At 42.7% G+C, this 20618-nt stretch overlaps 1 protein-coding gene across 2 annotated transcripts; it reads right to left on the bottom strand.

Moving 5' to 3' along the window:
- Positions 1 to 1989: 1989 nt before the first annotated feature.
- LOC112876685 (protein NRT1/ PTR FAMILY 8.3-like) lies at positions 1990 to 5388 on the bottom strand. 2 transcript variants are annotated; one of them, XM_025940850.1, is made up of 6 exons: positions 5251 to 5364; positions 4764 to 5190; positions 4156 to 4261; positions 3793 to 4010; positions 3052 to 3584; positions 1990 to 2940 (listed from the first exon to the last, which is right to left on the bottom strand). In XM_025940850.1, the coding sequence occupies exons 2-6, from the start codon at positions 4902 to 4904 to the stop codon at positions 2121 to 2123; spliced, it is 1818 nt and encodes a 605-aa protein (XP_025796635.1). In that variant the 5' UTR covers positions 4905 to 5190; positions 5251 to 5364; the 3' UTR covers positions 1990 to 2120. The 2 variants fall into 2 exon arrangements, with proteins under 2 accessions (XP_025796635.1, XP_025796636.1); XM_025940851.1 differs by lacking the exon at positions 4764 to 5190 and having other exon boundaries at positions 5251 to 5388.
- Between the last annotated feature and the right edge of the window lie 15230 nt (positions 5389 to 20618).

Raw genomic sequence — 20618 nt, 5'->3', positions numbered from 1 at the left:
GCACTCTGGTCATGGGCTGCGATACAGTTGTACGTTTTATACCTAACTAAAAGGAGCAAACAAAGCAAGTACTTGATATGAAAAGAATACACCTTTTGCACCAGTAACTGCCAGATTGTCACAGGGAAAGAATACACCTTTGGCAAGGAATGATCTCATCTTCAGAAACTGCCCTCCTTCTGTAGCAGCAGCACAGCATCTTCTTCAGCACGAGCTTTCCCGGGCTGCACTATGTGCGCCAGTGCATAAGTCCCTTCGAATGGTTCGATGGATAGAAATTCGTTTGTAATCTCTGGTTTATTTTTTTCCTTTCTTTCGTTATTTCCTGACTTGTAGCTGTCGGACTTGTTTCCCTGTTTCTTCAATTTAAATATATATAATCAGTAGGGGGTAAAACCTCTCCTGTTTCCTCAAAAAAAAATGATCACTACCCCTCCTGTTTCTAAAAAAGAAAATGATCAATGAGTGGATAGGACAAACGGTGTGCAAGAGGGCTTAGGCTTTCCCTGTCTGTGTCAGACTAAGGATGAGCCTAGCTAATTGTTTGTTGAGCATCAATCTTGAACCAGTAGCCAGCAGTCCTTACCAAGCAGCTGGCGCATGGTAAGGTCAAATCCATATATTCATTCCTCAAAATGGAGGTGTTTCTATCATTGTATTTTGTAGTTGCATTCGAATTCTGAATGACAAGGAGCGGATATTCAGGAATCAGGATAATTAAGGTGATTCCTTGATTGTACTTGCACAAGTAGTTAGGGAAATCATTTTTGGGCTGTACCAGCTTGGCTCGATCTCAAGCTGTCTGAATCAAGTTTCCAAAAATATAGACCCGTGCTTGTCTCGGAGATCAAGGGAACTTCTGTTAATAAGAGTCTTCTTGCCGACCCATAGAACTGTCACGCTGAGAAATATTGTACTCGATGCTTGGATCATGGCGACTACTATTTCCGGGAAAACTCCATTTCAGTACGTGCATGTCAACTTTGCATGTCAACTTTGTTGCGTGCTGCTAACTTCTGCCTGGAGTCATTGGTAATTTACACATGTCCTTTTGTACTTGTTTAACCAGAGCAGGAGAGAGTATTACACTAGAAGAATATGGCTAGTCCATTATGACAGGGCCCACCAGTGTTCAGTAGGGCCAACATTACTTTGGCTGGGAAGAAATATAGTTCTCAAACTAACTATTTGACTTCAAGCAACTTTAATTTGTTCTTGAAAATTTTAAATTATATTGCTTTGCTAGTTCAAATCTTTTGAAGTATTTGTGAAAATTCACGGCTCCTTGTAATGCTCCTCATATCATCATCATCGCTCTGTATTATTATGATTTCTCATGAGATAAGTCCTTGTAAGTCCGTTATATTTCTAATTTGATAAGTCCTTCTAAGTCCGTTATATTTCTAATTCTCCTCATATCATCATCATTGCCAACCACACGATTCTAAGGATTTGAAACTCCCTATTCTTGATTACTTTTGCTTTTGTACCGTTATTGCTAGGCGAACACGGTGGGATATGCATCAGCTGCCTCTGTGCTTTCTCCTGATATTAGTAAGTTCACCTTGCTCTGCTTTTCTGCTGCGCATATTGAGAACATGAAATCTTTTTTGTTATGTGTTGCACACAAATTAGTATTTATGCCTCCTGAAAATTAGATTTCCCCCAACATGTTGTTGTAGAAGAAATGACTAATTCAAGTAGGTAAAGGTCATTGGATCTATGCCTGAGGTAAACCTACAAAACTTATCTTTTATTTTGAATGATATTTTAAAATAGTTTGAACAGTAGTTCAAGTCTGCAATCGAGGCGATTGATAATACATACTTATATCCAGATTCCTGTTCTTTTTTTTCAGAAGACAAGCAAGAAAGTTATGTGCCTTTTAGTGAAACACCTGGAGTGAACAAAACGTGCACTCAATTTTCATGAAGACAAGAAGGGATCAAATAAAATTTCAATGAATGACTCTCCTGACGCAAGAGTAAATTTTCAAACCAATTCCACTAGTTCATTAAATATTTCAAAATAGACCTTTTTTCCGGAACATTTCTTATAGCAAATAGCACAAATGTCATAACTTAACATAGTACTTCAGCAACCCTACTTACCCTCAAGACTTATGTAGCTATTTTGCGCTTGTACCTCATGGCACAATAGGTAAATGCAAGAAGGTTCAGCAGATGCAATCCTGCCATCAACCAGAATAACTGATCAAGACGCCCTTCGTTGAGGTTCACTGGGATCCAGCCATGGCTCCCACTTCCCTCTGTTATTGAATTGATAAACTTTAACATAACAGACACAAGGTAGCTCCCAAGTGTGACCATGATGAGAGAGCAAGCTTGGCATAAGCTTCTCATGGCATCTGGTGACTGCTCATAGGCGAATTCGATGAAACCAACCACGCTAAACACCTTTGCCACACCTACAAAGAAGTATTGTGGTGCCTGCCACAGTATATTCATTGGAACCAAAGCACTCTGGGACACTAGATCTTTCTTCTTTGCGATGTCTAGACGCACCATCTCAACTATTGCAGCTGAAAACAGTGATAGGATTGCGAAAACCATACCAACACCGATGCGTTGTAGCTCCGACAGCCCTCGCTTGGTACCAGTGATCCTGCTCACCATAGGCATGAGAACCTTGTTGTACAGTGGGGCCAGGATGATAATGCAGAGGCAGTTGAAGGCTGTAAGAGAGGCGGGAGGTATTAAGAAACTATCGATGCGGTTATCCATGACCTCTCCTTGTTCAATGAACAGAGGGAAGAATGCTTCAGCTGTGTTAAAGATTATGCCAGCTAGAAGGACAGGCAGCATTCTTGCCAAGACCTTCAGCTCCTCCACTTGGGTAACGGTGCAAAGCTTCCATGGATTTGGTGAGTCAAGAAACTTTTCATCAGAGGAAGTGATGGTGGCAGCTCGATCGAAGAAGCTGAACACCACAATCATTCAAAAGTATTAGAACCATAGAGAAAATGTATATGATTTTGAAATTTAGAATGGAGAAAAGTACTAGATGGACGGAATATTGTGTTCACCAAACCTTAGTCCATCAGTGTGCATCAGCTTCCTGCTCCCGACAATTGCTGATTCCTTTCCTGGAATTTCATACAGAAGAGAGCTATCATTCGGCACATCAACATTGATCTTGCGAGTCATTGCAACCACAACCTGGCAAATCCTAGTAAGCGCGCTTCCTCCCGGTTTCTGATACCTGTATAGCTTCATACTGGCAAGGAATCCAATAATTCCAATCACTGAAAACAATGTAGGGATCCCGAAACCCAATCCCCAACCGCAGTTGTCCTGAACCCACACTAGCACCGTGCTTGCGAAGAAGAAACCACCATTGACGGCAAAGTAGTACCAGTTGTAGTAGATCTCCTTCTGCACCTTCTCTGCCCCATCGGTATCATCAAATTGATCAGCTCCAAATGTGGGAACACATGGCCAGATGCCACCTAAGCCCAGAGCAGTCAAGAATAGGCCCAGAAAAGGCAAGGCATGCTGAAGTGAAATCACAACTGGATGAATGCTTGCTGGAGCAATGGCAGAAAGCGTCAGTAAAATCATTCCCTGCATACAAAAATAGGAAATCATGAGTCCAGTTCAAAATTGAATTCAAAAGAACATAGGTGCTGCCAAATTGAACATCTAACTCACAAAAGAAATGTTGAAACACCCGAGCATGACGATGTTTAAGAGAAAAAGGAAGGCCTACACCCGAGCATGCCATGGACATGCATGCGAATTGCAAAGATTATTGGGAAATGCCTACACTTACGATTGTAAAAGTTGTCAGAGAAATCACGATTGTTCGGTGTCTTCCCCAATATGAATCTGCCAAGAATGCTCCAAGAAGGGGACTAAGATAGCAGGTGCCTTGCCAGGAAGCAATATTGCTCGCTGCAGCAACGTTGCTTTGCTGCTGCACCTTGGTAAGGTAGCTCACCAGGTTTGTCCCAACTCCATAGTACGCTAATGCTCCACAAAATTCACCACCTGTAAAGAGAAAGAGTCAGAGAATCAAAGAATTTATACATCCTACAGTAATGCTAGAATATATATAGAGGGGAAAAAGTGATGCACATGGCACTTTTGGATGCCACAAGCCCAGAAAGGGCGAGATATCAGCTACTCTGATTACCTAGAATCGAGTAGCAGGCCCTCCATTTTCCAGTATGGTTTTTAGATGCTGGATTGCCTCTGATATCAACAGATCCATTGCAAGTATATGATATCGATGCGTAGTCCTGCAATGTATGATTAGAGAAATGAAATCCAATTAGCATTGCCTGTCCACTTCAAGACAGCCATTTAATTTGGTGCAGACTATTTGTATATTTGTACTATTTTGGGCTTTGAACATCTCATCAGTAGTGCCGATTATCGTTTCATAATGCGGATAAATTGAAACTATATGTTTGGTACTACATCGACCATACTCTTGTTGCTTCAAATCCATATATCTCTTTTTTGAGACATGGAACGGATTCAGATTCTTCCGAAAGCACGTCTTTAATTTCCTCTAGCTATTTGAAACCAAACAAATTGTCAATCGATCAGCTTTCATATATTGATGCCACGTCACCTTCCACATGGCACTGTAACGATGACATGGAATTCTAATTTGCCTCCAGCTAGTGTCACGGCCAGCCTGCAATGTTGTTGCCCTAATTCCTAAGCAAAAGCGAAAAGAGATGTGGACTGGACACCGGCAGGGCAACATGGGAAGAAAATATAGGGGCCCGTTACCGGCGACATCAGCGGATCGGAGTTGCTGCCATGATGGCTTCCTCCGCTACCTCGTGGAGGTTGCAGGTCACCGGCGACCAGCAGGCAGCCGCTGAAGACCTCCTCGGCTGATAAGAAGCTTGACCGCAAGAAGGCTGCCATCTTGCTGCTGCCTTGGCATAGGCGCCAATCGATGCAGCAGAGCTGTTTCTTATGATCTTATCGCGCCCAGTCGGATACACACTCGCATCGTCACAAGCTGCGTGGCTGCAAGCACGAGTAGCAGTAGCAGCTACGTCGTTGTGACACATGGAATCATATGCTGCTGGATGTGGCCGCATTTACTTGGTATGGTAGTATGGGCTGAACGATGTACAGGCTAGGACTCCATGCTTGCGTGCTCCAAGCCACACCTGTCTGTCCGACGGCCACCCCCAGTGCTGCCAATCTGCCAAAGTTTTGCTACTGATAATGAATTCGGAGAATCGAGACAAGGGTAAGTAGTGACCTGTAAAAGGCTGCCATGGAGAAGAGGAAGAAGACCACCCAGCTCTTCCTCACTGATGGAGCTACCCTTCATTTGTAGGCTGGCTGGCTGACTAGTCCTCTCTCTCGGACACAAGCCTCTCTAGTCTCACGGGATGGAGTTTCCTTTATAAACCAAAATTTATGAGAAGAAGAAGATGGCTGAAAAGACCAATATATAGCCTCTAGCATAAAAAACTGTCACTTTGCCGCAGAGAAAACATAGAACAGGTCTAACTGAGACGCAGAAAAGACAAGACCTTGGCCAGTCAGTGTCACGCTAGAAATGAGGCTAATTGTTTATTGAACACAGCAATAATCTTGAGCCACCAGAGTCACCAGCTGGGGTTACCAACAAATCCATAAATTCATCACACGTGTATATTCATTACTTCACTTGTTTAATCTCATGTTCACTTGTACTTTCTTTTTTATTGCATTCATTGATGGATTATTTCTATTTCTTGCCTGTACTTGCCTACTTGGTATTCAGAAATATCGACATCTCTGACCAAAGTATAGCTTACTTGCAAGTAGCACAATTTGTTGGCTCAATATAGAAAGGTGCTGGGCTGTACGGCTGATTACAGGCGATTATAAAACCTATATATATATATAGTATAATCTCGTTCCTAACCGAAGATCAAAGGAATGTCTTCATTCCGAGCGTGACAATGAGAATTTGTTTTCTTCATCATTATTCAAATCCATAGACAATAAAATTCAGTATAAAGTACATGCAGATTATAAAATTGCATTATTTGTACATCCAAAATTAATTCCGTATGTCCTGTGTGTGGGTGCCTCGAGCAAAACAGGATCTAACTAGACCACTCATTTAATTAGAACTGGTCAGAGAACCAAAGGATTATTTTCACCCGCACCAAAACATAAAAAGGATTATAACAATGAAACAAGAAATCACAACTACATAGAGCCTCGTTACCCACCGCTTGTAACCCTCATCGTTTAACAAATGCGAGAGCTTCTCCATCAGGGATGATATACATATATACTACTTTCTTTTACCGTGGATTATTAGCCGTGACAGAAAATTGCTATTTTTCATGGCTAGAGGCTGGAATACTGAGGGGCCAGAAAGTCAGTATCTAGCAGTACTGGTATCTAGACGTCGATAAATTAGAAATTTAAATCAACCTACAGGTGGAGGCCTCCGCCGAGCCACTCCCATGCAGTCCGGCATCACAACTTCACAAGTCACCAGTTTTCACGCAAAATACAGGCCCTTACAATTTGCAAGTTTTAAGACCAATGACCCCTCCACCCTCATGGAGTCCCTCCTTAGCATCCCACCTATGCTTCATTACTGATAGCATTGCAGAGTTTATTCATTTTTGTCCTCCTTGGATGAATCTGTGCATAACTATTTTAAAATCGAAGTGGCTTCAAGTTGAAAAGTTGTCAATTACAATCTTACATATTTGTCGAGATCTACGATTTGGATATAAAAACGTTCTTCATCCGGCCTAGTTTGAAATTGTTTTAATATCCGTGGTTTAATCATAGATCATCTTATTAGTTGGTGCATACTCTTCACAATTCATATATCGTTGTTTTATTATGTTTTTACTAAAATTAGATTTGATTTAAATTCTACTTAACAGCTTCATACATCCTTACTTTCTTATGTTCTCACTACTGTTAGAGTAGTTAAATACAATCCACTACAAATCTACAATGGTCCTATATATATAGTACAATTTCTTCAAATGATATATCGATCTATTTCCATTATTCATTTCTATATAGTGATAAAATAAACCGAGCTGCAGCAGCGCCCTCATCTTTAAGGCGCACCCTGTCAGGCTGTCTTTTTTTCTCAATCAATTGAATCTGCATGTATATGCTATGCTGGAAGAAACAGTGAGCCGAGGACACTCAATCAATGATGACTGGGGCAAAACCAAAACGGACAGCATCATCAACGTTAGATGACTTAGGTGTCAACATGGAAGTCACATGGTGTGTGTTCCACAAGGACGGAAAGCGGGCCTGGCATATAAAAGTTGATTAATCTTATTCTAAAGTGACTTTGTAAAAGCTTTATTACCAATATATACTGTGTCTCGATATGATTTTTTTCCAAGCAATTTTTTATGACAAACTTCGGCTATCATCCTGTCACTTCTATCTGTCAAGTGATATATAGGAGGTCAGGTCATGAATAACAGCTACGGCAAACAAAAAATTGCATAAGTAAATTTTCCAAACCTTTTTCCTGTGATTGCAATGGTAAAACAATGACATGATTCTTTTAGAATACTTGTTTCCGAAGTTTCTGATAGATTTTGTTCGCTATGCATTTAAGCATGTCATACTTAGTGTTTAATATTAATCTGTCCGTTTCATAATTGAACATTCAAATATTTTTTTAAAAAAATAAACTTTGAAATTTACATTTGGATGGAAATTACACTAAAATTTCAAAAAATAAATTTTGATCGATGATGTTAAGACCAAAGTGCATTCCTCCAATATTGGAATTATATGAATCTAACAGAAATATGAAACTTCTGATAAATGATATGGAAGAAATAGTAAATTTGCATATGTTATTAAATTTATAGCCACTGCTGAAGTTGATTACCTACATCGATGGGAATAATACTACAGTCCATTGCATGGTGAATGTTAGATCAGGTAATCTTCAATGTTTTCTCTATGCAAAATCTAGATGCAGCGGGTTGCTCAAAATGAGCTGACAAAGCTGTGGACAGATCTATCCATCATAAAAAAACATAAGAAGGCTCATATTTTCACAAACCAGAAAAATAACACAAAGCATGAGTAGCAATATGATTGAGAACTGAGACAGATAATTAAGCAAGGACCTGCCGAGTTGGTGTGCCATGGAGAAGGGGAAGAAGAGGCAGCCTCTCCTCCTGCTGTGCCTCGCTAATTGAGCCTCCTTTCATTGTGTTTGCTTCTCACTCCGCTCACAAGCAAGCCTGCACTGCACTCATGAGCTGTGGTTTTTAAATTGCAGGTGTATCTGACTTTAACCGAAAGGACTAGTTTCTTCTGCAACATTAAACGTCAGTATGTCTCACATGGAGTGAAGCTAGAGCTTTCCCAGTCAGTGTCACGCTAGCAACGAGGCTGAAACTCATTCGGCTTCTTCAACTGATCCTTAGCTAGCAGAGCTACCTGCTTGTGGTGGTTGGGATATCAATATAATAAATCCCACACTACAACAAAAATGATTAGTCGCAACATTTCATTTTTTCTAGGGACGGGTCAGAAGGTAACCCGCTCCTATAAGTGGAGTGGGGTACTGTAGCATCCGACCCGCTCCTAAAAAGTATTTTTAGGGGCGGGTTATGCCATCACCCGTCCCTGCAAATGGGCATCATTTTCAGGAGCGGGTCATGGCATCACCCGCCCTTAAAATGGTATTTCTAAGGCCGGTGACGCCACCACCCGCCTCTAAAAATGGTAGCATTTTCAGGGGTGAGTGATGGCATCACTCGTCCCTAAAAATGTATTTTTAGGGGAGGGTGATAGCATGACTCACCTCTAAAAATAGTTTCATGCAACAAAAATCATAACTTTTTCATATGATCTCGGATGAAGTCAAACTTTATATCAAAATTGTAGAGAATGACTAGATCTAAAATTGTATAGTATTTTTTTATTTAAGGTCATTTATTTGTTCAAACATTTATTATGAACCTACATATGGCCATAACTATATAGTATCTCATACAACTCAAGTCATACTTCGAGGTTTCAACAATCTTAAACTTTATATACACTGAAATATACTTGCTATATTTTTTTATCTATGGTTCACAATAACCATAGCGCAGAAGTTTCAGTTTTTTATTTGTTTTGCTATTTGTAAAGATTTAAATAAATTTTCGGAATAAAATTGAAAAACACTTTTAGGAGCGGGTGGTGGCGTCATACGCCCCTAGAAACGATTTATAGGGACAGGTGATGGCGTCACCCGCCCCTACAAATCAATTTAGAGTTAACATAAAAGAATAACATACCCCATAGAGTTACAAGTGATGTGTAGTGTGGTGGAGAGGAAGGTACACGCGAGGTTTGAGGTATGTGGTTCGAACTCCGTGTGATACAAGTATGTATATTTTGTTAAAAAAAATTGTAAATGGATAGTACAGTGGCTGGTTGGCTGCAATATTTTTTCTTTTTTATTTTGTTGTTTTCAATTTTTTTATTTTTTATTTTTTGAAAATCGATCTGTAAGGGCGGGTCATGCCTACAAACAATTTTAGGGGTGGGCGCGTTACACGCGCCCTAAAAATCATATTTTTAGCTGTGAGAAGAAGGCTCCTAAAAATATTAGTAGTGCCAACAAATCATGAAAAGTACATAGGGCCATCTATTTTTATATTAATAACATATTTTATATTGCAGTCATATTTAGAATATCTGCCGACATAAATCACATATTGTCTATCGATCAAGTATTGTGTTGCTTGCATGCAGTTGCACAAGTAGTTGCCAAGATTTTATGTACAAGGTATACTGCAGGAGGCATTACCAGCATGGCTCTCACGCCGATCTGATCAGAAGTGGTTGCAAGTATTCTAGAATGCAAGATGCTCGACAGCAAACAGATCAAAGTGTATTGATCTCTGGACCTCTTCATTCCAGTACAGAAGATCGATTAATGCGCTTAAAATAAATTTCCATGTGATAGAGTGACATTAGCAAAGCAAATGCTTTAGAACGCGCGGGTCGCAGCAGATCTCCTCAAGAGGCTCATGTGCAAACCGGTGTGACCGGTCTTTGGACCGGTTTAACCACTTCTACCAGACGTGTTGCGAAAACCTAGAATCACCGGCCTAGGAGGGACTCAGGGCTAGCTCCTCTAGGGTTGTCCTGACTTCTGAGCTCGGCACGCCACTCAGAACACCTTCGAACGCCGTAGAGACGCAAGAAGAACAACAATTACGGTTTGGAAAAGAGATGGCTTCGAAATAAAAAAAAAGTAAAGGTACTTATGTTTGATTTGATTGGGTTGCCCTCAATTACCCTTGTCCCTTCACATATATATAGGGTGCGGAAGTCTTACTCCATTAGGAATCGAATCTGTTACGATCCCTATGTTACAAGCCCAATCCTCGTTGGACTACACAAACCAGAACGATTTGATGGTTCCCAAACCGGTCTGGCGTGGCGGGTTTTCCTCAGGAAGTGCCAATTTTGATCGTCAACATATGCCCAATGCCTTTTAGGTAAGTTTGTGCAACAAAAAGCTCCTTTAAAACCAAAATTGCCCTAAGGACGATGTTCAAGACAGAATACACTAGCCATATTAGTTCTAAGGACGATATTCAAGATTATCGACCATTTTTCTCAAGTTTATTGCTGTTCACTTAGATAATACTTCTTTATTAGATAATACTTCTTTAAGTATCTGCCATTAAGAGCTCCAGGCAAGCGCTCACCCAGCAATATCTCCACCATATAAGAATTTGCTAAGATCACCTAGATAATCTTGTAAGTGTCACACCACGTTCTCCAAAACTGCACTGTTGAGCCCTTTCGAGGGGTGGGCCCACATACATATAGCACCATGCTTACACTTTCGACCTCGCTTCATGTAAAAAGGTCAACACGAAGGTGCTATGGCTAGAGGACAAAGGCTTATAAGTTGGCTCCACTCTTGCCCAACCAAAAAGGTGGTACTGAACATATGCACGCAACACTAATGGGCCTTATCCAAATTGAGTCAGGTGTCACATACACCCCCCTCAAAGGATCTACCGTTCTTGTCGGTCCAACTCCACACCATACATATAGTGCCCGTGTCATATGTCATGCCATGTATCCCATCCGGACCAACACGCACCATGCCCCATATGTCTGTACATTGACTCGTATCTAGGAATGTCCTCTCTTAGCACACGATCGCACGTTCAGTGCCGGCACCATATGCCATGTCGTGTGTCCCACCTAGGCCCACACGCGGCATGCAACATATGACTGCACACTGACCTGTACATGCAACCGCGAGGGTCGGCTCTAATACCACTTGTCACACCCCATTCTCCAAAACTGCACTGTCAACCCCTTCCGAAGGGCGGGCCCACATACACATAGCACCTTGCTTACATTTTCGTTCGTGTTTTGTGTAAAAGGGTCAACTTGAAGGAGCTATGACTTGAGAACAAAGTCTCATAAGTTGGCTCCACCCTTGCTCAACTAGTAAGGTGGTACTAAACATGAGTACGCAGCACTCATGCGCCACTATCAGGCGACATCTAAATTGGGCTGGTTGTGACAGTAAGAACCTTCCCAACTTGGAGATCACTTGCCAAATTTGTTGCTCTTTATCTCAAGAGGTAGAATTGTCATCCAAACCAGATCACCCACCTGAAATGATTTCTATTTTATCTTTTTGTTGTAAGATCTAGCAACTCGAATTTTATATTTTCAATCTCCTTTAAAGTCTTCAAGTGCTTATATGTCACCTTATTATCAATGTTATCCATCATCAAGTCATGGTAATTGACTGCAGAAAGATCATTTTGCTTAGTCAATCTATATGCGCAAGATTCACCCCATAGGCAAAACAACCTCTTGATCATACATGAGCTCAAAAGGATTATTCTTTGTTGCACCATGTCTATATATGCGATTAGCCCACAAAGCCTCAAACAAAACCTCATGCCATCTTCTAGGATTATCCTCTATTTTTCTTCTTAATGAGCTAAATCCAAATCATATTACTAGACTCAGCTTAACGATTGGCCTAGGCATAATAAGGAGACGAAATGAGCAATTTAATTTTATAGGATTTGGTGAACTCACGTACCTCCTTGGATATAAATGAAGTACCTTGATCTGTTGTCAAAGTGTGTGGAATTCCAAATCTATGGATAATATGCTTTGTAATGAATTCAACTACTTTCTGATGCGTCATGTTATTGAGGGGAACTGCTTCGGTCCATTTAGATTAGTATGATGCCCTTTTGATGAAGGAGCATGAATTTGCCTAATAAAGTCCAATCCCCATCCTCGGAACGGCCATGGCTTGATAATAGGATGCATCAATGCAGCAGGCACCAACTGCAAATAACCAAACTGTTGACATTCTTCACATCCCTTGTGGTAATAGAAACAATCGGCGATGATGCTGGGCCAATAGAAACCAGCCCTCCTAAGTAACCACTTCTTGTTAGGAGCCAATTGATTCATTCCACAAATGACTTCATGAACTTCTCTTTCGGTGGATAACACCTAGAAGTGAGGAGCATTACAACAGTCATGCTAATAGTAATCCACCTTATACTAACAAATGATCATACGAAGACAACCTGCAGCCAGATAATTTTACTCTTCAGACCAGCCCTCCCATCATACATAGTGCATTGCAGTATTTATAGGCGGGTTATTTTGCCACCCCCTAACGATTACATTCCCCGAATATTCTAGGGTTCCGCAGTAACTTCTAACTTTGACACCCACAACTTTACACCTCATCACCTTCGGTCGTGGCCTAGTGCTTCTTGAATACCGAAGGTCACTGAACCCTTGAAACGGCAGCCAAGCTTCCTTGCTCTTGGTCTCTTCCTACAAGGCTTCGTCACTTGTGGACCTTTAGTCCACCATCTTCAATGCGCTCCGCGGTCTCTGGACATGCCATTGTTAGCTGTTCAAAGCGGTCGTAAAAATTTCTAGACCCCTTCTGTCATAAGTTGAAGGTGTCATCCCCAACAGTAGCCCCTCGCTAGTGAGGGCCAACTTTGAGGGACCGAACTTATGATCTTTATTTGGGGATGAGCCCTTCGAAGCGCATAGAGTTTGTCACCAGCTGAAGATTTTCATCATCACCCATGTGGAAGGGCAGGTGATCATAGAGGAAGCTCAATATCGTGACTTCGTCAATTTCCCCGTGACTGCTATTGGCATTTCTTAGCATCATCACCAGAAGTGTTAATCTCTGGCAACGACGCCAGAAATGCGTGTTGGTATTTCTTACATCATAGATAAATCTGCAAGTGCACGGAATATCGTTGTAGCATTTTACCCGTGAGTAATCTCGGGTGTCGTATTTATATTTCCGCAGGGAAGGCGGCGGTTATAGGATAGGTAAGTTGATGATCAATTCTTGGTTCAATATTCAATTGCATAAACAGGGGTAAGATAATATATGGATAATGAGGTAGGTGTGATATACAATTTACTCAAGCTCAAACTCATGAAAAGGCATAGGCAGGGAGAAAGGAAGAAGAAAGCTACCCGGGACTTATGTACTTCTATCAAGATATACAACTTGTATTATACACTCATACACATACACACACACCCATGATTATCCTCAGCTCTAGGCTCCCAGGCACTATGGAGAACCACACATGACTGGTAGAGGAGCCGCCAACCAACTCGGCTACTTTATGGACCTCCTACCGCCACTATCCAAACGGGGAGGATTACAATGGACGGACAGGGTGTTGGCAGTCCTTAAGTGCAAAATCTCACCGCCAACTATACTCAGGAATAAAGGAAAACCATCTCACTTACTCACATATTTATATCACTAATCTAGTTCCACAGATGTATTTGTATATTTGGCTTTTTCAGGATGCAAGTCCAAAATAAGAAGAAAACATGCAGAGGATGCAAAAGAACTACACAGAAGATCCCGTCTTGCATTACACTTACAAAGAGGGCAAACTAGGTAGGGCAAACTGACGTATTAAGGTGGCAAACACTGAGGATAATGGCATGGACCCACCTGTCAGCCAGCCAGACAAAGGTGGTGCTGAAGGGGGCCCACCAGGGGTTAGCCGGGGTAGGCCGAACCTGGACTGGTTCCTATCCCCCTCAGATTTGCCGAGAAGATATTCTGCGCCCTCCTACGTCAGTTTCCAGATGTTTCCATACTTACCTCCACCGGAAACCGCCCTTGGGAACCACACTTGAAGCCTCTCTCCCTCACTCTAGCTGTGACTTGTAATCCTTCGGCTAGTGGAGCTAGGCTAGTTATCTTCCTTAGTGAATCCAAGCCGTCCTTGGGTCTTTGAGCAACCGTCAGCCTTGGGTATGGCTTTGTATTCAACTTGTCGGTATTCTACTCATAATATAGAGTTGATTCATGGCTATCTGACTATCATGATAGTATGCTTTGCCATGTCTTATGCTTCCTTAAGTTATATGATCATGTTTAGTTTAGCTTTAAGTATCAACATCGGTTTGGTATGCTTTCAGGCTTGCTCTAGTTCTATGCCTGTCCATCATCATAGTGCGGGGTTCCAGAGGGGCTAGAGTTGTGATCTTGTGCACAAGCATGGTGCTCTGAGCATGAGGGATCTATCGAATATGACTGCATCCCACATAGTCTGTCGGGGTAGGAGGCAGGTGGTGATAGCTGTGTCCGTCCATCGTAGTCCCCCATGTTCAGATATGATGTAGGAGTCTAGAGTGCTATTCCAGGTTGCTGGCAGACCAGTCTCCCCATAATGTTGGTTGCTTAATGATAATCCTAACCATGTGTTGTATGACCCTTACTTCCTTGAGTAGATATCACTATGACCCTCTTTTATGCCTATGCTCCCACTAATCTTTGGTTTATTTGTTATTCTTTATTCATGAGATTGGCTTGTGTGTGTGTCACATTACCCTTATACTTCATTTATCATAACTTACCCCTGTATGAGTTATAGTCTATCGCTTAAGCATATTATTATGATTATATACCTACTAAAACTCTTTTACACCATACCATCCTATGGTAAAATATAAATAATCATACCCAAATACTCATCCAGGTGAAATGCTACAACTGTATATCCGTATGCTTGCGGATTTATTCTGTAAATGTTAGGACAATACCATCACGGTATTTCTAGCACCGTTGCCTGGGACTGACAATCCTGGTGATGATGTTAAGAAATACCAACAAGCATTTCTTGCGCCGTTGCTGGGGATGGCATTGGTTAAAAGATTTACTAATACATGTCAGGGATAGACATGTATTAATCTACTCTTAACGGTCGCTAATCTACTCGAGTAGCAAATGACTTAATCCATGAAACCTTGAGTCTCCAGTCATGACCTAAGCGACCCGTCCTGTATGAGCGAAGGCTAGAGACCTAAGCGACTCGTACATGCTATGGGCGAAGGCTAAACTAGGACCGGGCTTAAAAAAGAGCTCGACACAACAATTTTTACACCGAATAAATTTTGGTGTCTTCACATTATTACTGAGTACTACTCGGTATCTTTGCATTATGCTACATAATGTATGCATTGTCTTTTTTCAGATCAAGCTTCGGCAACAACCCTCCAGGCAGCACGGCGTGCCATCACAGTTTCGCTAGTTCCCAGGCTCGGGGGCTGGGCGATGCACACTAATCGACATGGCTCCTTCGGCTCTCCTAGCTCGTAAGCTCGGGGGCTGGACGCCGCAAAACTACTCGAAGACGACTCATATGAAGACTGAGAGTGCAAAAGAAACCCTAAGTCACCGCGCGGTTAAATAAACCAGCAGGAGGCTCAATTTCACTGTGCAGAAGGTGAAGACTTTTTCTCAGGATTTCAGAGTAACACCAATGCCACGATTCTTGGATCCTTTTTCCGAACCTAAGGGTTTTGGATTCAAGGCTCGGGGGCTGTGGGATACGTGGCATCAACTACTTATTTTTCGAATATATTAGAAGAGTAAGCAAGGAAGATTTAAGACTAATGTGACCCTCAGCCTGATTCTTCGATGCAACCTAAGGCTCGGGGGCTACTCCATATGGAGTGCGATTTTCCATCGCACCCTATACCAAAGAAGTAATTTGGGCATGAGCACCTCATAGCCTCGATGCAACCAAGGAAGTACTCAAAGAAGACCTTCAAGACGGAGTTTCAGAAGAAGCTGAAGACTACTTCAGAAGTACTCAAAATGCTTGCAGTACTCGGTTATGAAGAGCTCGGGGGCTTGTCAGGGATAGATCCCCTGGGTACCGCAAGGAAGCTACCCGTGAGGAAAAAGAAGTCTGATTCCTACTAGGATTCCACTGTAATCCTATTAGGACTCATACCTTGTAATCCTACTAGAACTCCTACCTTGTAATCCTACTAGGAACCCCGTCCCCTGGGATATATAAAGGAGGGCAGGGATACCTAGATAGGTAGAGAACCAACAGAGAGCAGCCAATAGGAAACTCAACACCCAAGCGCAGGGCGCAATATACAACACCTCAAAATGGGACGTAGGGTATTAAGCTACTCTAGCGGCCCGAACCTGTCTAAATTTGTATCTTGTGCCCTTGCGTTCACCTTCAAGTTCCAGATCCGGTGATCCCTCACCAAATAATCACCTACCTTAGGGTATCCCTAGGTAGGCTGACGGTAAAAACACCGACAAAACATACTCGTGGCTATGTGTTTAAGAAATAGCTATTGCTTATACAAGCTATTGTTGCTTTTGTTTTCCCCTAATGGATGAAAATAGGGTAATGTATGACTGAATTCTACTTGCCGACAAACTTCGTTGAAAATCCAGAAAAGCTCGTGAGAAGGGTCCGACCTCATGTCATCCCTCCTCAAATCATCCTCTCGGCAACTGAACTAGTCGTTGAAGCACCATCCACGCCTGAGCCTATGACCGAAAAGACTCTTCATGACTTCTCTGTCCCCTCTACCACCAACGTGGCTACTGGACCTAACATCAACATCGGGGACATGAATTTCAAGCTGAAATCGAGTCTCATCAACATGGTGTAGGCTAGCCTGTTCTGTGGCAAGCCTAACAAGGACGCCAATGCTCATCTTCAGAACTTCCTTGAGCTGTGTGAAACCGTAGTGATACGCGGAGTCACAGCTGATTCCATCAGGCTTCGTCTGTTTCTCTTCGCCCTCCTGGGAAAGGTGAAACAATGGTTCTACAAGTACAAGGAAGCTGTTAGCACGTGGAACAAATTTTCCACGGTCTTGCTCGTGAAGTTGTTCCCTCTAGGCAAAACCAATGCCCTGCGCCGGAAGATATCAAGTTTCCAGCAGACAGGGATGGAGTCAATCCATGAAGCTTGGGAAAGGCTACAAGAGTACATACTAGGCTGTCCTTACCATGGCATGGACGAATGGCTCGTCCTCCAAAGCTTCTACAATGGGCTGACTCCAACATCAAGAGCCCACATTGATGCCACTGCTGGAGGAGCCTTCCTCGACCTCACCATCACCAAAGCAACTACGCTGGTCAAGAAGATGGTCTCCAACTAGGGGTGGAGCGAAGAACGTCTCCAACCCAATACTAAGGGCATGCCCACCGTCAAGGAGGCCGATATGCTTGTTGCAAAGATGGATCTCCTACTCAAGCACTTCAATGAAAGGGTAGAATTCAAGAAGCACAGAGACAACTACACCCAAGCCCTAGACTCGCACTCACCATGCGAGGTCTATGACAATGGTGGACACTCGGGGAACGACTACCCTGAGACCGGTGAAGATGTGGCCTATATGAACAACAACAACAACAACAACAACAACAACAACAACAACAACAACAACAACAACGGGTATCGTCCACATGGAGGCCAAAGATGGAATCCATCATGCCCACCGTACCAGGGAGGTAACAATTTCAATTCAAACCAACCTTCCTTAAAAGACCTTGTTCTTGACCAAGCTAAATTTAATGAATCCCTAAATAAAAAGCTTGCTGCCAACAATAAAACTTTGGAAAGCTTAAATATAAAAATTGAAACCTTATCTTCCGCTCTTAAACCAACTGAGTTTTAATAAAATGATTGAAACTCAACTCGCATGAATTGCTGCTGCGATTCCTGCTATTGAATCCGAGAAGATTTTGGGGCAACCCAAGGCTCCCGTTGAAAACATCAGCATGGTGTCCACTAGATGGGGTTACCCGTCACGGAGGACATCTCGTACTAACCATGCAGGAAGGCCCACACACCAAAGGATAAATGCATGGGGAGGACTGACAGCAACAAGGCAAGGAGAACTAGGGCTTCCCATGATCAGCTGCTCAATCTACGACTGCTTCTATGATCAGGCCCTCTGCGACCTTGGGGCAAGCGTGAACATCAATCCCAAGGTAATTTTTGAGCAATTGCAATATCCTGCTCTTTCTCCAACTTGGATGTGCGTGCAGCACGCCGATTCAACCATTCGATATCCTGAAGGGATAGTCAAAAACCTTCTAGTGAGAGTCAAGAAATCCTTCATTCTCGCCGACTTTGTGGTACTTGACATGGAAGGCGACATAGGCGTACAACTTATCCTTGGATGACCATTCCTAAGGATGCCAAGGGGAGGATAGACATGGAGATATGAGACATCCGCTTCAGCGTTGGAATGGGCAAATTATTTTTCAAATTCCAATATAGGGACGAGCAGAGTTTTCTGATTCATCAGGATCACGACGGCAGCGGAGTATGGGGAGAACCACGGCCCCAACCCGAAAATCCACCAACCACACCAGCAAGAAGAAAAAGAACAAAGAAGGTGTGGTGGAAGGTGGAAAGCACATCCTCATCTACTTCTCCAGGACGAGATGACAAATGGTAAACATGCCAAAGGTAAACTGGTAGTTATCTCATGTTTGAATTTCTTTAAATTTGCTTTTTCCACACCATTTGGATTTTCTCATTGCATATTTGATTTTTCCAAGCTCTCTTGCATGTTGGAATTTTTCTAGCCACTTTTTTCTTTTTACAAAAAATCCTAAAAAAATATTTCTAAGCACGAAAACTTTTGGAAAATTATTTTGGACATCTTTCTGGAGCAATTTTGGCTGAAGCATCTCGGCATCAAAGCTTATAGCCATTGGGGAGCCAGTGGGCCCCGGCTGTTAGCTAGTGGGGCCACCTAGGGTTTGGCCAAACCCTTGGGGTTGGCAGACCCAGGAGCTATGGCTCCTAGGCCCCACCAGCTCGAACGGCTACTAGCCGTTGTTGCCTACGTGTGCCGGCCATTTGCTGCCTGAGCTCTTTAAATAGAGGCCGAGAGGGGGGTGTGGAGCTCTCACACTCAACTCTCTCGTTTACTCCCTCTCACACTCTTTTGCTCTCGGGTTTCCATTGGATTTTTGCTCAAGTTTGGATTTAAGAAACCTCTCTCTCTCTCTCTCTCATTTCTTTGCTGCAAGAGTACTCACACACTTGGAGGAGCAACTTCAGGTAAGCACTTCCACTCGGTTTCACTAACGTAACTCGCTCCAAGTTGTTCATCTCCGTTCTTATCCTCCAAGCTCCAACCATGATGGGAATGGGTCATAAACTTTCCGGTGCATTAAAGAAAATGACGGGCATGAGCTCGTCTTGTTCTCGGGGTGTCTCAAGCTCCCGTCATACTCCCAAACCGACACCAAGCCCAAGCATGATGGACTACAAAGAGGAGCAAGAACAACACACCGAAGAGCAAGCCGAATCACAAGCTGAGGATATGGAGATGGACAACGACGACGCACCCTACCTCGACTTGCAAGATGATCACGAGGCAAGCCTACGCCCTCCTCAACCGTCGGGACTTTGGTCACACCAAAGCCTTCGACCTAGACCTCCTCGAGAAAAAAGGTATGAACGTAGACTTCACTCAAGTTTGGCATGCAATTGGATGGGATGGTTTTGTGCCCGTTGAGAAGAATGATTCTCATCTCCTCACCATCTAGTTTCTTTGCACTCTTCAGGAGGTGGATGATGGTATTTCTTTTTGGTTTTTAGGAAATGAGTACTGTCTTACTTGGAAGATTTTGAGTCACCACCTTGGTTTTAGTGCACGCTTGCCGATTTCTCTTGAACTTGCCACGTTTTTAATCGTCATGATTTCTGGGGTTTGATTTCAGGTCAAGTTGTCCATGGCAAGTTTGCACCTCGGTGCAATGATATTCAAAATCCAACTCTTCGTTTGATGCACAAGTGGTTGGTCATCACCCTCTTTCCGAGAGATGATGTTCAGACCGTGCGCAATGATGAGTTGATGATTCTATACGCCATGGTCAACAAGATCAAAATCTCCCACGTAAATGGTATGATTAAGCAATGGCTTACGAATTTCAAGATGACGGATCCTATTGTGTGCACTTCTTTGATTACTCGTATCACTTCAAGCATGGGTATCTTAGACGGGAATGCTATTCCCTTCATTGAGGATGACCGTGCTTTTATCGATGAAGCTTAATTGATTTATGGCCACACACTCAAGAAAGGCCCGAATAACTCTTTGATTATCTACTCTCTCGGCTTTGCGAATGAGATTCTGTTGCCAAACGTGGGGTTCCATTTGTATAACTGCTCTTCGCTAACCACTCCTCTTGTCCTGCAAGAGGAGGCCCACAGACATAGTGTCGGATTTATACTCCGGCAAGTCCACCCGGGGTATGCTCATGTAGTAGATTTGTAGGTG

This window comes from Panicum hallii, chromosome 9, assembly GCF_002211085.1.
Source record: "Panicum hallii strain FIL2 chromosome 9, PHallii_v3.1, whole genome shotgun sequence".
Taxonomy (NCBI): Eukaryota; Viridiplantae; Streptophyta; class Magnoliopsida; order Poales; family Poaceae; genus Panicum; species Panicum hallii.
Note: the sequence above shows the minus strand (reverse complement) of the source record. Positions and strands in the feature narration are given on the sequence as shown.

Excerpts from the sequence above, each read along its gene's own strand:
- LOC112876685 (XM_025940850.1), bottom strand. The coding sequence starts at position 4,904 with ATGGCAGCCTTCTTGCGGTCAAGCTTCTTATCAGCCGAGGAGGTCTTC. Across the intron at positions 3,585-3,792 it reads CTCTGACAACTTTTACAATC|GGAATGATTTTACTGACGCT; the intron begins GTAAGTGTAGGC and ends TTTTGTATGCAG. Across the intron at positions 2,941-3,051 it reads ATGCACACTGATGGACTAAG|CTTCTTCGATCGAGCTGCCA; the intron begins GTTTGGTGAACA and ends TGTGGTGTTCAG.